The following is a 13405-nucleotide window of genomic DNA, read 5'->3' as shown; positions in this document are numbered from 1 at the left end:
GAGAGCTAGAGCCCCGGGGGCTCTGGGCCGGCCTCTATAGCATTGCTGAGTCAGAATCGGCTCCGCAATGGCTCGTGTGTTTTTGAGTTCATGTTCTGTAGAGGGACATAGAAGAAAGAGGAAGACTTGACTAGATAAGACCAGGGGTTCTCAACCTGTGGGTCGCGACCCCTTTGGAGGTCAAACAACTTCTTCACAGGGGTTACCCAATTCATAACAGTAGCAAAATGACAGTGATGAAGTAGCAATGAAAATAATTTTATGGTTGCGGGGGGGATGGGGGTGAGGGTCACCACAACATGAGGCACTGTATGAAAGGGTCGAGGCGTTAGGAAGGTTGAGAACCACTGAGATAGACCGACACAGTGGCCACAACTGTGGGCTCATTCACAGCACCGATGGTGAGGGTGGCCCAGCACAGGGCAGTGTTCATTCTGCTGTGCACAAGTCAGAACCGACTCCCTGGGGTCTTGTCTGAGGAACGCCAGTGGCAGAGTTGAGAGTGCCTGGTTGTGTCTGTGCTTGTCATGGGCCAGGTCCCTGCGTGGCATGCCCCAGCAGAAAGGTGGGAGCCTGGAAACCCTACGGGCTGGTTCACCTCGGTCTTGCAGGCCCCTGGGCATGCTCTGTCCTGTGCCAAGGCCAAGTGGATCCAGGGTTTGTCTAGGAGGGTTTTTGTCCGCTCAGCTGGTCCAGGACCACCTTCCTGAAAGCGTGCTGTGATAGTACCCAGTCACGACAGCCGACCTTGAGAGAGTCCACCATGCTTTTCCCTCTGCTCGCCGAGAGCCAGGCCTGGCCAGCCCCTCCCTCAGAGACGGCTATTGCTGTCACCATGACTGGTGCCTTCTGGCTTCACCATTAAGGACCTGCCCGAGTGTAGCAATGTTCAGCTGCAGGGCCAGCTGAGCAGCTCCTCAGACATGGTCATCCACCATCCAGGTACTTCTGCCCCTACCGACCCACCGCAGTGTCAGCTGGCATATATGCCTTTGGACTCCATGTCCCATGCATCTGCCACTGTGGCCATGGCAGGTTGAGGTCACTTGCACTTTTTTCCTCCTCCTCTTGGTCACCTGTGAGACCACTTGTGATTTTATCATGACAAAACACATGTCCCAGACATGTAGGACTACATAAACCCTGTTGTCTGGAGAGGCCGTCTGTGACGGTGAGCCCAGTGTCACCCCTGGTGGTTAGGTCTCTTCATGGGACAGCAAGGTCAGGGTACTTGGTCGGGGTTTATACACATTGCACTGTCATTCTCAGAGTGGCCCCTGTTTAGCTCCAGTGTCTTGCCCCGTGCTGCTGCTCCTGGGACTGGGGCTGCTTCTAAGTAGAGAGAAGAGAGAGCCCACAGAAAGCAGGGGGCCAGGACGGAGAGTAGCAGAGAGAAGAGGCCCTGACTGAGGACGCAGCACCACACTTCACTGCCCCCACCCCCGGGTGAAATCCTCGCTGACCAGAGCCGAGTCTTAACTTTCTGAGTCTGTGTTCCCCTACTGCTAGAATGTAATACAGAATTTGGAGCTGTCTCCTGTGTGTCCGTGGGCCATCTCGTGAACTTGTTTCACGTCCACAAGCTGTTTCAAATGGGCGCTTTCTTTTGCTCTTTCTGGGAGCATTGCCGCTTTGACTCCCGCAACGTTATGTGGTGTCTGTAATGGGGAGGGTGGGGCTGGTGATGATCAGGAGGTCTTATATTCTAAGGGAGCTTTTGAACACGGAGCTCATCAGCCAGTTTTCAATTCTACCTCTTCGGAGGGTGCTTGCTGTTGCTGGGATCTGGGAGTGGGCAGGGTTGGGGCACTGAAGAGGTGGCAGTCCCTGTGGTCCAGCTCTCTTAGTTTCTGGTTGTTCTCCTCTAGATTGTGGATTTCTTGAAGAAGAAGCGTGACTTTGTTGACCTCATCATCAAACACATAGGGACATCGGCCATCATGGACTTGCTGCTCCGGCTCCTGACGTGCATTGAGCCGCCCCAACCCCGGCAAGACGTGCTTCATGTGAGTAGGCCTGGCGCTTGCTCCCAGGGAGGGTGGCAGTTCTCACAAGCTTTGGGACAGGAAGGCAAGCTGACTCTGGTCAGTGGTTCTTGGGGCTGTGCAGGCAAGAACAGGTGGGTGGGGATCTCTCCCTCTCCCCTCTCCCTCTCCCTCTCCCTCTCCCTCTCCCTCTCCCTCTCCCTCTCCCTCTCTTTTCTGTCCCTCAGCCCCACCTTCAGAGCCAGTCCTCAGTCCATCCCATCTTTAATACCCAGCCAGGAACCTTCGAGCATTTTCATTTCTTAGTAAATCGCAATTTTACTAAGAAGGGCCTGAAGAGGAGAGGAGAGGCTCACTGTGGAGTGCGTGGCAGTGCTGGCACCATAAGGCGGGGGTTTGTCGGGTGACACAGGCCTAGAGGCTCTCCTGAGAATTCGAGTCATTAACCAGGGGAGAGGGAGATACTTGATCCCTAAGGACCAGGGAGTTTGGGTTGTTGGGGGAAGTAGCCATTTCAGGGACTAGGCTCTTGCTGGAGTGTGTGCTGGGGTGGAGATTCCCTTCGGTCACTTTCAGGTTAAATTTTGGGAATTCCTGTTGCCAAGGGAATAGATGTATCCCTAAAGGGAGAGGGCTCTGTGACAAGTGGTGATGGAGGAGGGTGACTGGCTCACTCTGATTTGAAGGCAGACACATTGGACGAGTCCAGGAGTGGTCTTGTGGCAGAAGGGCTTGTTGGACTGACTTGCTTGCTGTCCAGCAAGGTGTTTACTGCCCTCAGTTTTGGGGCTTGGCTGCTCAGAGTGTGATCCCTGAGAGTCCTGGGCAGCATCTGGTAGAGACCCAGAGACCCAGCCTTGTGTCCCTGTGTGAATCTGGAGCGGGGCTGGGACGATGAGCTGGACCTCTTCTCTGGTGAGTCCTCCTGACTCAGAGTGGAGACCCTACAGTTGGGCTTTCTTGGTTGGAGCCTTTGCCCTGACTCTGCCCCAGTTCCTTTAACTTTTGGGGTTAGGGCCACCTTTCCATGTGTGAAGCCCGTTTCCTGAGGCGTGTCAGCTGGGGGATCAGCAGTCAGCCAGCAGACCTTCTGTGGCCTCTTGCTTCTTGTTCCAAACCAGTCCCACTGCTGCCTCAGTTTCAGCACCAGGGGCCCTTGGCTTACATTCCAAAAATTTTTGATTTGGAAAAACAGATTTCCCAGTTTTCCTTTGTTCAGTTTGAAGTTCTGCAAATCTCCGAGACCACTATTTCTGAAAATGCTATCATTTTAAGGCATAGTGTTGCACACTGACTCCAAGGAGACAGCACAGCCCTGAGACTTGTTTTCAGCGCCCAGACCCCGGAGCTCTGTGCTCGAGTCAGAAAGTGACACATGCTTGTTGTCTCGATCGCAACGTTGCTTTTCTCAGTGTTTCCTAATTCAGGGTGTACACCTGCAGAGCTGTATCAGTTCTTTCTGCTCTTCTTAGTCCTCTCTTCCCACACGGTCGCCCGTTTGTGCTGAGTTTGGGTGTTTCCCCACACTGAGCCGCCAGTGTGTAGATTTTTAGTGTGGCCGTGCTACTGAGGGGGTGGGATGTTGTTCACTGTTAAAGTCGCTGCAGCACCACTGGGGGGGGGGCGCGGCGTTTTCCTTGGGGGACTTGGACTCTACTTAAAAGACGACAGCAGTGTTTGTGGGGCGTGGTGTGGGCAGAAGCCCTGTTGTTATGGTTACCCACGCGTGTTTTGCAGTGGTTAAACGAGGAGAAGATCATCCAGCGGCTAGTGGAGACCGTCCACCCATCGCAAGAAGAAGACGTAAGTCCTGCTCATGGAACGCTGGAGCATTCCAGGGGGCTGGTGTCCTTGGCCCAGCCTGATCGGGAGCCTCCTTCCAGAGGCAGGGCAGGAGGACAGCTGGGGTCTGTGTCCTGGAAGTCGGCAATTTGCTAACCTTTTCGAGGCTAATACAGAACCTAGGAGCACGTCCGTACCACAGGGGTACACATGCACCACGTGGCCTCTGAGGGCCCTGGAGGCCGAGCTGATCTCTGTGCTGCCTGGTGAGGGTTCCTGGTATGTGCTCCACTCTTGCTCAGGAACCGTTGCCCAGCTTGGGGTGGGGGTCATGGCAAGAGAGCCCCTGGTACAGGCCAGCTGTCCAGTGGAGCTGGTAAGGCCTTTCCACTTGTCCACGTGTGGAGCCCTGTGAGAGGCAAGGATGGGGCCTGTGCCGGAAGGATTGGGAATGAGGCTCCTCAGCACTGGGGTCACGTGCTCGAGGAGGCGCTGGATGGCCCCACAGGGTGGGGTAGCTGTGGGTCAGCTCAGCGCACATTGAAGGGGAAGCTTCTTAGCAAGGCCTGTGATAAGGCAGAGCCTCTAGGATGGCTCTGCCACCAGGGAGATCGATGCCCCCGGGACAGCCTGTAGGTTATAGAAGGAGCCTGGTGGCACAGTGCCATGGGGGCTCAAACCTAGTGGTAACTTTGAGCACCAAAGAGGAGGCTGGGTTGTTGGCCCTGCTGCAGTTAGGGTTGTGGGCAGTGGCAGGTTAGGGGGATACAGGCTGGTTTGTGGATATGGGAGGCTCTTGGTCCCAAGCAGTAGCCTCAGCAGCCCTGGGGGGTGTGGTCACCTTTGCTGGGATATCAGCATCCTCCCTCTACTGGGACCACTCCGTGTCACTGGCCACAGGAGAGCCCCGTGAGCGTGCGTTTCTCAGGGTTCTTGGGGTTTCACTCTTTGGAGCTTATCGCCAGCATTACTGGGTTCTTTCATTCGAGGTAAAACGCTCCACTTTCTGTGATAAGTTTAACCTGTAACATGTTTTATTGTTAAAGCTGACCTTTTCCCCTGTGTAGCGGCACTCGAACGCATCCCAGTCCCTCTGTGAGATTATTCGCCTGAGCAGAGACCAGATGCTGCAGGTTCAGAGCAGCACGGAGCCAGACCCCCTGCTCGCCACTCTGGAGAAGTATGTGCTTGGCCGAGGTCTCAGTCCTGGTCTTGTTGCCCCTGGGGGACCTCCACTGTGAGGGGTTGGCAAGAGTGCTGGGATCACTCCCCTGGAGAGTCACCTGGAATGGGTGGGGAGGTGTGGAAACCTGATTGTCTTAAACAGGCTTGGGTGCTGCCACCTGGAGGTTTCCGGGCCAGAAGGTAAATGTTGCCGGCCCTGCAGGACTGAGGGGAGTGGCCTGACCCTCTCCTGGCGGAGACCTTGGGGCCGTCTGATGGGAGGGACTTCTGCCCTTTTCTTGGGGTCAGTGGCAGGGAGACCACTGAGAGATGGTGCTGTCTGGCAGTTTGTGAGCGAGAGACGCTGAGGTTTTGGAAGGATACCGTACTTGAAGCCTGGGCTTGCTGGTGCTTCATTGTGAAATGAAAATAACAAGCTGACCTATGTGAGGAATTATTGACCTCCGTGCCACTCCGCCCTCCTCCACCCAATGTTTTCTACATAATGATGTACCAACCTAAGGAGAGGGAGCAGTGTGTAAAAGCAGGCTGTGTGCGATAAAAACTAAGCCCTGCCCATTTGGGACCAGGCTGCCTTTGCTCTGAGGGATGTGATGGAGTCTGGGTGCTTGTGGGCTGGGACTTGAGTTCTCATCTCTGGAGGTGCCAGCAGCAAGGAGAGCGCCTGAGAGCAGGGGCGGGGCTTTCCTTCAGAGCCGCCGCCGTGGTAGAAGGCGTGCTTCTGCCGGCCTCCACTGTGAAATGGTAGCAGGCACTCGGTCAGCCTGTATGTCGAGGCAGTTCCTCACTCTGGCTCAGCTCCCAGGAAAGCCCGTTCTTTCAGAAATTTGGGCAAGAGGGATTCCCTTGGCAGGTAGGAGGTGGCTGGGCAGCAGTGGGGGGTATGCCAGCCTGCTGTAAGCAGAGGGGAAGCCTCTACTCAGTTTGTAGACTGGCGGGCGTGAGGCTCGTTCAACTGCGGCAGCGGGCAGTTCAGAGTGATGGCTAGCTTTGGAGTTGAGCGCCATTTCCCCTGGCCACTTCAGTGCTGTGGGCATTCATCCTGCTGGGTGTCTGGCCGCTGGGTCACAGAGGAGCTGCCCCACTGGGGCAGTAATCACTGCACTGTGAGTGAGTCCAGCCAGAGTACTATGCCACTGGTGGCCTCACATGGTCCTTTGCAGTGCTGTCCTACAGGCAGCAGAAGAGCCCGTGGATGGGTCTTGCCGTTTTATTTTATGATTGTATGATCACTAGACAATGGTTCCTGGCCTGTCCTCCACCCACCCCCATGGCATACAAAATCTTGGAAATGCAGTGTGAATTTTACGCTCAGAACCAAACCCACTGCCATTGAATTGATCTTGACTCAGGGTGGCCCACGTTGGGCAGAGTACAGCTGCCCCTGTGGATCTTCAAGACTGTAGATCTTTAAGGGAGCAGAAAGTCTTGTATTTCTCCCAAGAACAGTCAGTGTATTCAAACAGCTAGACCTTGTAGTTAGCAATGCAGCGTAGAACCCAGGGCACCTTAAATTTGGAGCACATTGCTTTGGACCAGCCATGTGTGGGTGCCTTTTACTGAGTGTGCAGCGAGATTGTTTGGGTGAGTGGGCAGTACAAGTTCTCAGTGCCTCTGTGACCTCCCCACCGTGTCCTGCCCGCCTGCTGTCTGCACCCTCTGCCTTGCTCATGTTCCTGTTGGAGTGAAGGCCCGGCACTTAGGCTGTTAGACTGAGTCAGAGTCGGGTCCTGTGATGTCACCATGCAGCACCTCCAAGGTGCTCAGCAGGGAGGGCGGCGACTTGGTCTGCAGCACCACTTCCCTGGCGCCCTTCCAAATGCCACCCCCTAGTGGACAGGTGGACCTCATATTTGACCAAAAGAAAAACACCCAAACCAAACCCACTGTTAACGGTGGATGCGAACTCATAGTGACCCTGTAGGATAGGGAAGTCACCAACCCTGTGGGTTTCTCAGACTGTAACCTTTGACGGACGCGAGCAGAAAGCCTGGTTGCACTTGACGAGACTACAAACGACACGCAGTGGAGAGTTCTGGTGGCACCAGGGCCACAGGGGACTGAAGTGTCGAAGAGGACGCTAAGTGTCTCGTTAGTTCAGGAAGGAGCCAGGGCCTCACCTCTGTGTGTGACTGAGTGGCTCTGAGGAATGTGTCAATGCCCAGCCCTTGACCAGCATCATCTGGGTTGGAGAGGGTTGTGCGCCTCGCCGTTCCTGACTCGAATGCTCTTCGAGGGGGGAAGCTCTGCTCTGGCCTCTCAAGGGACCTCATGGACTGTGATCGGGCCTGGCCACTTTCCTGTGGCCTGTTGCTTGCCTCAGCACTCGAGCTCCCGGTTTCTTGGGCACTTGGTGGGACTTGGTTTGGCCGTGTTTGTCCCTCTGGCTGGACTGGTTTTCCCAGTGTTCTCATCAGTCAGCCCAGTGCCAAGATGTGGTCAGAGTAATGGAGGGTGGCTAGGCACCCTCAGGGAGGTCCCGTCCTAAGTAAGGCACAACATGACTTCTGAGAGTCACCGAGCGCCGAAGAAGGGCACGGGTTGGTGGAGAAGCCAGCAGAGGATGGCTGGGTTCCCTTCTGGCACTCTGCTGGGTTTGCTGCATTTTAACTGGCAGCAGTTGATGTTCCCATTTTACCTGTCTGTTGTCATCAGAGCTACGAGGGGAACCTGGGAGGGCTGTAACTGGGCTTTTGAAGGTTTCCAGTCTGTCTCATGCTTATTGCGACCTGGGTGAGAGGTGCCTTTGAGTCTGAAAATAGTTCTTGGCGCTGAGCAAGGCTGGCAAAGGCAAGCAGAGCCCAGGTCATTTTGTTGAGGGAAGCAGGCAGGAGCAGGTGTGGATGCCTGCGCAGCCAGCGTGTGTGCTCACATGGCAGGCCCCTTTCCTCAGTGTCACTCACTGTTGCACTTGGGCCTTGACTGTGGCTTTGTTTCCTAGGCAGGAAATCATAGAGCAGCTGCTCTCCAACATCTTCCACAAGGAGAAGAGCGAGCCGGCCATCGTCAGCGCCATCCAGATCCTGCTGACACTCCTCGAGACGCGGCGGCCCACGTAAGCCCGCTCTTCCTCCTGCTGTGTTTGGCTTCGTGGTTTTCCACCAGTGCTGCACGCAGGAGCCGAGAGTGTTTGTTGCTGTAGCGTGAGCTCCGGGGCATGAGACAGGGAGGGGCGGGGGATCCAGCCCGTGTCTGCCGGCTGACTGCACTCGAGGGAAGCGTGACCCTTGACTCATAGCCAAGGGAAGCTGGCTCCTGGCATTCCTGGTCGGAGGGCTGCTCTCCTCCAAGTGCTGGCTCAGGGTCCGGACTCTGCATCTGTGGGTCTCAGGGATGCCGACAGGCCTTCCGGTGGTCTTTTTCTGGTTCTGCCCGGAAGGGCACTTCAGTTGAGGCCGTCGCTGGCGGGGGTCTCACAGGCACAAATAGTGATGTCTGTCAGGCCCTCTTCATGGGGTGCTGGGTGCCAAGGAGCTGACAGTCAAGGCCTCTCTCTGCGCCTGGAGCACGAGGCCCAGAGAGGGAGGCCCGCCTGCAGCGCATGCATGTCTAGGACTAGAGTTAAAGACACACATGTGTCTGTGATCAGGGAGACCAGGGCCTGAAGAGGAGGCAGGAGAGGGGTGCTGCTCTCAACACGCGCAGAGCCTTGCTGGTCAGGATTTCTGTTCCCGCTCAGTCCCGTCCGTCCCTTTCCTCTCGAGCACAGCAGGTAGCCTAGCCTGAGCAGCTCTGCCGGCAGAATCCCTCTCTGACCTCGGTTTCTGATGCTAACCTAGTGGGTATGGTGGAGGCAGTGGCTGGGGCCTGTTTCTCTGGTGCTGTGACCGAGGTAGGTGACGATGGCACCGCCTCGTGAAATGGCATTAAGCCACGGAAGTGGTCCCATGAGGTCCTTGTGGATGAAAGAAAGAGAGCAAAGCTCAGCAGTCAGATTACAGCTGGGTTTCAGAGGCTACTGGATTCATTTCTGTTAGAACTCAGCAAACTAAAAATGGGTCAGCCACTTCTGCCTAATCCTTCCTCGTGTTGAAAGACTGAAGTGCTTTCCTCTTCAAATTCGAGAGCATGGTAAGGGTCGTCCATATTCCCGCTCCTGTGTGCCCTCGTCCTGGGAGGCAGGAGAAAGACCAGGCATCCAGGCCGAGGTGGCTGGAGAGCCGCTGCAACCTAGCTGTTCCTCTCACCTGCCACCACTGCGAGGCTCGGTGGACATGCACTTGCTTTCCTGTAAAGGGTGGACTGTGTTGAGCGTACAGCTCTGTGTAGAAGAAGAATTGAAGGCTTTGGATGGGAAACTGGGTGACGGAGTAAAACCAAGTGTGGAGGAAGGGCAGGCCTTGTTCTTAACCTCCCAGTTGGCAGCTACTAAGATGTGCCGTACAGTTCTGGATCTCTTGTGACTTCGCTTGTTTCCTGATAAGTTAGAGCTTTGCTTGCTATGAGTGTGGTCTCAGACGGAGTTGGGAGACATAGGCAAAGGCAAAGGAAGCACACAGAATTTCTCATCTGACGGTGTGGCCTCCTCTGTTGAAGTCACAGAGGCTGATGGACACTTCATAGTCTCTCCTGGCTTTTATCTCACCCTCTTCCTACGTCTCCTCCTCAGAGCCGGAGATGCTCATCTTAGGGAGCCCTGGTGGAACAGCAGTTCAAACCACCATCGAGCTCCACGGGAGAATGATGGGGCTTCCTGCTCTCATCTGGGCGACCCATGGGCAGTTCCGCCTGTCCTCTGGGGAGTGCCGCTGTGAGTCAGCACCCGCTCCATGGCAGTGCGCGCAGAGTTGTTGCATAGGCTCCGTGTTGGACTGTTAGCTGCTCCTGGAGAAGTTTCTCGCTCTAGGAAACCGACAGGGCAGCTCCGTTCTGCTCTGCTGAGGTGGTTTTTGTTTGGGTGCCTGTGTGCCCGACAAGGGATAGCCAGACACACACTGAGTGACATGCGGTCAACTTCCAGTAAGTAAATGCCACTTGTTTTGTTTCAAGATTCGAAGGCCACATAGAAATCTGCCCACCAGGCATGAGCCATTCAGCGTGTTTGGTCAACAAGAGTGTGCTAGAAGCCATCAGGGGAAGACTGGGATCTTTCCATGAGCTTCTGCTTGAGCCCCCCAAGGTAAGTCTGTTGTCCTAAGCATGACCAGCCAGCTTTGTCAGTTGACATAGACAGGTGTGGGAAGCATGCAACCCCACCGAGCAGTGGCCCCCGAGGACACGCTGCCAGTTGTGTGCATGGCTGTAGATTTTGCCCAGCAGGGCCGGTTGTAATGGTGATTTTCTCTGTCCCCCGAATTCATGGATGAGATAGAATTAAAATTCAGCAAAATATTGCTGAGGCAGGGAGGAAGCACCAGTTTTTGTGTGGGAAGCTCCAGTTTTGCTCTTTTTGTTTATGAGTTCTTGGGTGGAGACCTTTTTCTTCTAGCATGTTCTTTCTCACCTGTGAGGGCATTGCACTCGGGAGCTGCAGAGCAGGGACAGCCTGCAGCCCGTGGACATATGGCTTGTTGTGGGGCAGAAGGGTGGCACCAGACACACTTCGGGAGACTCGGCTCTGTAGCCTCTCACAGCCTGGGGCAGCGCAGGCCTTTGGATGGCGGTGCTTTGGTGAACGGCCCGGATGGAGGAGGATTCTGTCCCTAGCTGCAATCTCCACGCTTGCCTCTCTGCCCTGTCTCTGGGTCCTCTAGGGGTGTAGTGTGGTTCTCCCCAACTGGCTGCTGTGCGAGGCCATTCTCCCCAGGCTCTGGAATGGGCACATTCTGCTCCTTGAGCCCTTCTGGGGAGAGGGAGGACAGAATGCCTTGAAAAGATTCATAACCCAGGGAGCTTGTGCCCCAGTTGTTGTCCATGCTGCCACCTGGTGGGGGGCCTGCATAGCTGCTGGAATTCCCAGTCTTACCATGGAGTCCAAGTGGGACGTATACATGTGTGCCACCGCGCCCTCCCCAATTATACTCCAATCCGTTTAAAAATGTTCCCCTTGATTTCAGTGTACCATCTGTTCTTGCAAACACTAGGTAGAGGGTGGCCCCTCCTGCCGGGCTCCTGGCCTGCCATGCCTCCACTCTGGGCACTGTGCAGTGCTGTCCTGGGGAAGTGCCTCTGGGGCAGGGAGCTAAGTTACAAGGAGACTAGAGCGTGAGGAAGACTTGAGGGAAGTAGGTTGGGGGGCGGGGGAAGGACGGGCCAAGAAACCTCTGAGACAGGGAAAGCTGCCTACTTCGCTCACGTGGTCTTTCACCTCTACCCTTCCTGCTGTGCCTTGGCGATGCGGCAGGTCTACATGGACTTTGAGGACTAAGGCGGACGGAAGGAGCTCTGGCCACTGCTGATCATCTTTCTGCCAGAGCAGCTCCACGCAGCTGTTGGAAGGCCTGTTCATGGGAGCTGTCTCCCTGGAGTGAAACGGAGCCTTAAGGAGGGTGGAGGGGTCTCAGGAGAGGGCAAGGAGGAGAGTACCAGTGGGGCCGGGCGAGCAGCAAGGGCAGCTATGTTTGTCGCTGTTCCCATCAGCATCCCTCACGCTGACACCTTGTATTCGGTTTTGGGGGAGCTCACTGTCATCCCCCACCTGGGCCAGGGCGAGCTTGAGGCAGAGCACATTGTAAGGTGGTGGACCTGAGACACCTCTAGTGGGTTTCTCATGGAAGCTTCGGCAAGGATGAGGACTGCTTGAACACCTGGTCAGCATAGGACGTGTGTGCAGTTCTGCCATGGGTGTGTGGCTCGTGTGTGTGTCTGCCTGCTTCCCGTGCGGTCCCTGGTGGGGGGGGGTGTGAGGGCAAGTGCCACTTCCTGTAGAACCTGGAGGACAGGGCTTTGACTTGCTTGCTTCCTTCGGTATGAACGGCCTCAGGTCCCTGCAGGTGGACACAGGGGCAGCCTTGCCTGTTTGTCGAGTCTAATGGGAAAGCTTGTTCTCCCACAGAAGAGTGTGATGAAGACCACGTGGGGCGTGCTGGACCCTCCTGTGGGGAACACTCGGCTGAGCGTGATTAGGCTGATCTCCAGCCTCCTGCAGACCAGCTCCAGCGGCGTCCACGGGGACCTGATGGAGCTGGGTAGCATCGGGGTCATCCTGGTAAGACCCTCACCCACACACACTGGCAGCATGTGCCAGTGACCCCTCACTGGACTCAGTCCTAAGTCGATGCTGCCGGAAGTCAAATATCTCCTCTTTGTTTTTCACTTTAAGCTTTTCAGGCTCTGCATTTGTCTTTGGGGGCTGGAAAACCCTGCACCTGAGCTATGACACCAGCCAGTGGGACCCTGCTGCAGCCTTCCCTGTCCGTAGTAAGGGCTGCGGACAGCAGGATTTACAGACATGGGTATGGGGATAGCCAGCGCCTCTTCCTCCTGGCAGTCTCTGCTCCTGAGTGTGCTTCCGACAACTCATATTTGATTTAAGTTGGGAATGTCCCCTTGGGTGTAGCGCCCAGTTTGCATGCTTACCAATGTTTACTCAGATGTCCTGACCTCTGGATAGGGGTGTTTTTTTGGCGGGGAGGAGAGGGCTTAGTGTTGCTCACTCCCTAGCAGACCGCTTAAGGAGTACCGTGTGTAGTTCCCTGTGACCCTGGTGTGGAAGCACGAGGAGCAGCAGGAGGGGTGAGCTCCACGGCTAGTTAGGGACCTCTCCCACCCAGGTTCACACTTGGGCAGGTTTTCTTGGGTCACGGGACTTTTTAGTCCTTAAGTCTCCTCACCTTTGGGTTCAGGGGCCTCCCTGACATCACTGAAGGTTACAGAGAGAGTGGGACCATTGTGGAGAGAGAGAGAGAAATGTGTAAGGATTCCCAGCTAACATCTCCATGGCTCTCTGGGGACACCACAGCTAGCCTGGCTGCCAACTGGTGTACGGAACTCTAAGACTGGCAGCGTACTCGTCCCCTGCCCCTGACCTGCTGCCCACTTGCTAGTCTGCAGTCTTCTGGCAGCAGGTGTACGCACCGTGGCTCGTTGATTCTTACCTACCCTGTAGCCTGGCAGGGCCCGAGGCACTTGATTCCTGTTGAGTCTGCCGGCCTGACCCGGTGACCCCAAGTACATACTGTGCCTTCGGGAGCTGCCCTCCTGTGAGGCTGCTTCCTGGTCGAGGGGACCACGAGCCTTGTGAACCCTGGTGGCACTCTGGGCTAAGCATTAGGAGACTCAAACCCATCAGCCGTTGCATGGCAGAAAGACAAAGCTGTCTGCCCTGGGTCAGAATTGACTCAGTGGCAGTGGGCTTTTGGTTCTTGTGTGCCTGAGGGGGTGAGACACTGGAGATCGCAGACACGATGGTTATGGTTCCTCTTGGTGACTGGCAGGTAACTCAGAACCATACCCTATGGGTCTCTAGAGAGAGAACTGGGGCGGATCCCCTTCTCCCATACGGGAGCTATCACAGGAGCAGGACCACCCAACCCTCAAGAAATCCAGTCTGTGCTCACTGTAGCCACAGCGAG

The 13405-nt window shown here is 55.7% G+C and overlaps 1 protein-coding gene across 7 annotated transcripts in view; it reads left to right on the top strand.

The window, feature by feature from the left end:
* The window catches only part of PPP6R3 (protein phosphatase 6 regulatory subunit 3), a 95354-nt gene that overhangs the window by 58095 nt on the left and 23854 nt on the right, over positions 1 to 13405 (top strand). For all 7 annotated transcript variants that reach the window (XM_075545253.1, XM_075545252.1, XM_075545251.1 and 4 more), the window contains 6 exons: positions 1869 to 2006; positions 3723 to 3788; positions 4835 to 4947; positions 7894 to 8007; positions 9942 to 10071; positions 11887 to 12039. In XM_075545253.1, the coding sequence (XP_075401368.1) occupies positions 1869 to 2006; positions 3723 to 3788; positions 4835 to 4947; positions 7894 to 8007; positions 9942 to 10071; positions 11887 to 12039 (714 nt within the window). The remainder of the gene's footprint in view (positions 1 to 1868; positions 2007 to 3722; positions 3789 to 4834; positions 4948 to 7893; positions 8008 to 9941; positions 10072 to 11886; positions 12040 to 13405) is intronic.

The sequence above is a fragment of the Tenrec ecaudatus genome, chromosome 4 (genome assembly GCF_050624435.1).
Source record: "Tenrec ecaudatus isolate mTenEca1 chromosome 4, mTenEca1.hap1, whole genome shotgun sequence".
NCBI classification, from domain to species: Eukaryota; Metazoa; Chordata; class Mammalia; order Afrosoricida; family Tenrecidae; genus Tenrec; species Tenrec ecaudatus.
This window is presented reverse-complemented; position numbering and strand designations above follow the sequence as displayed.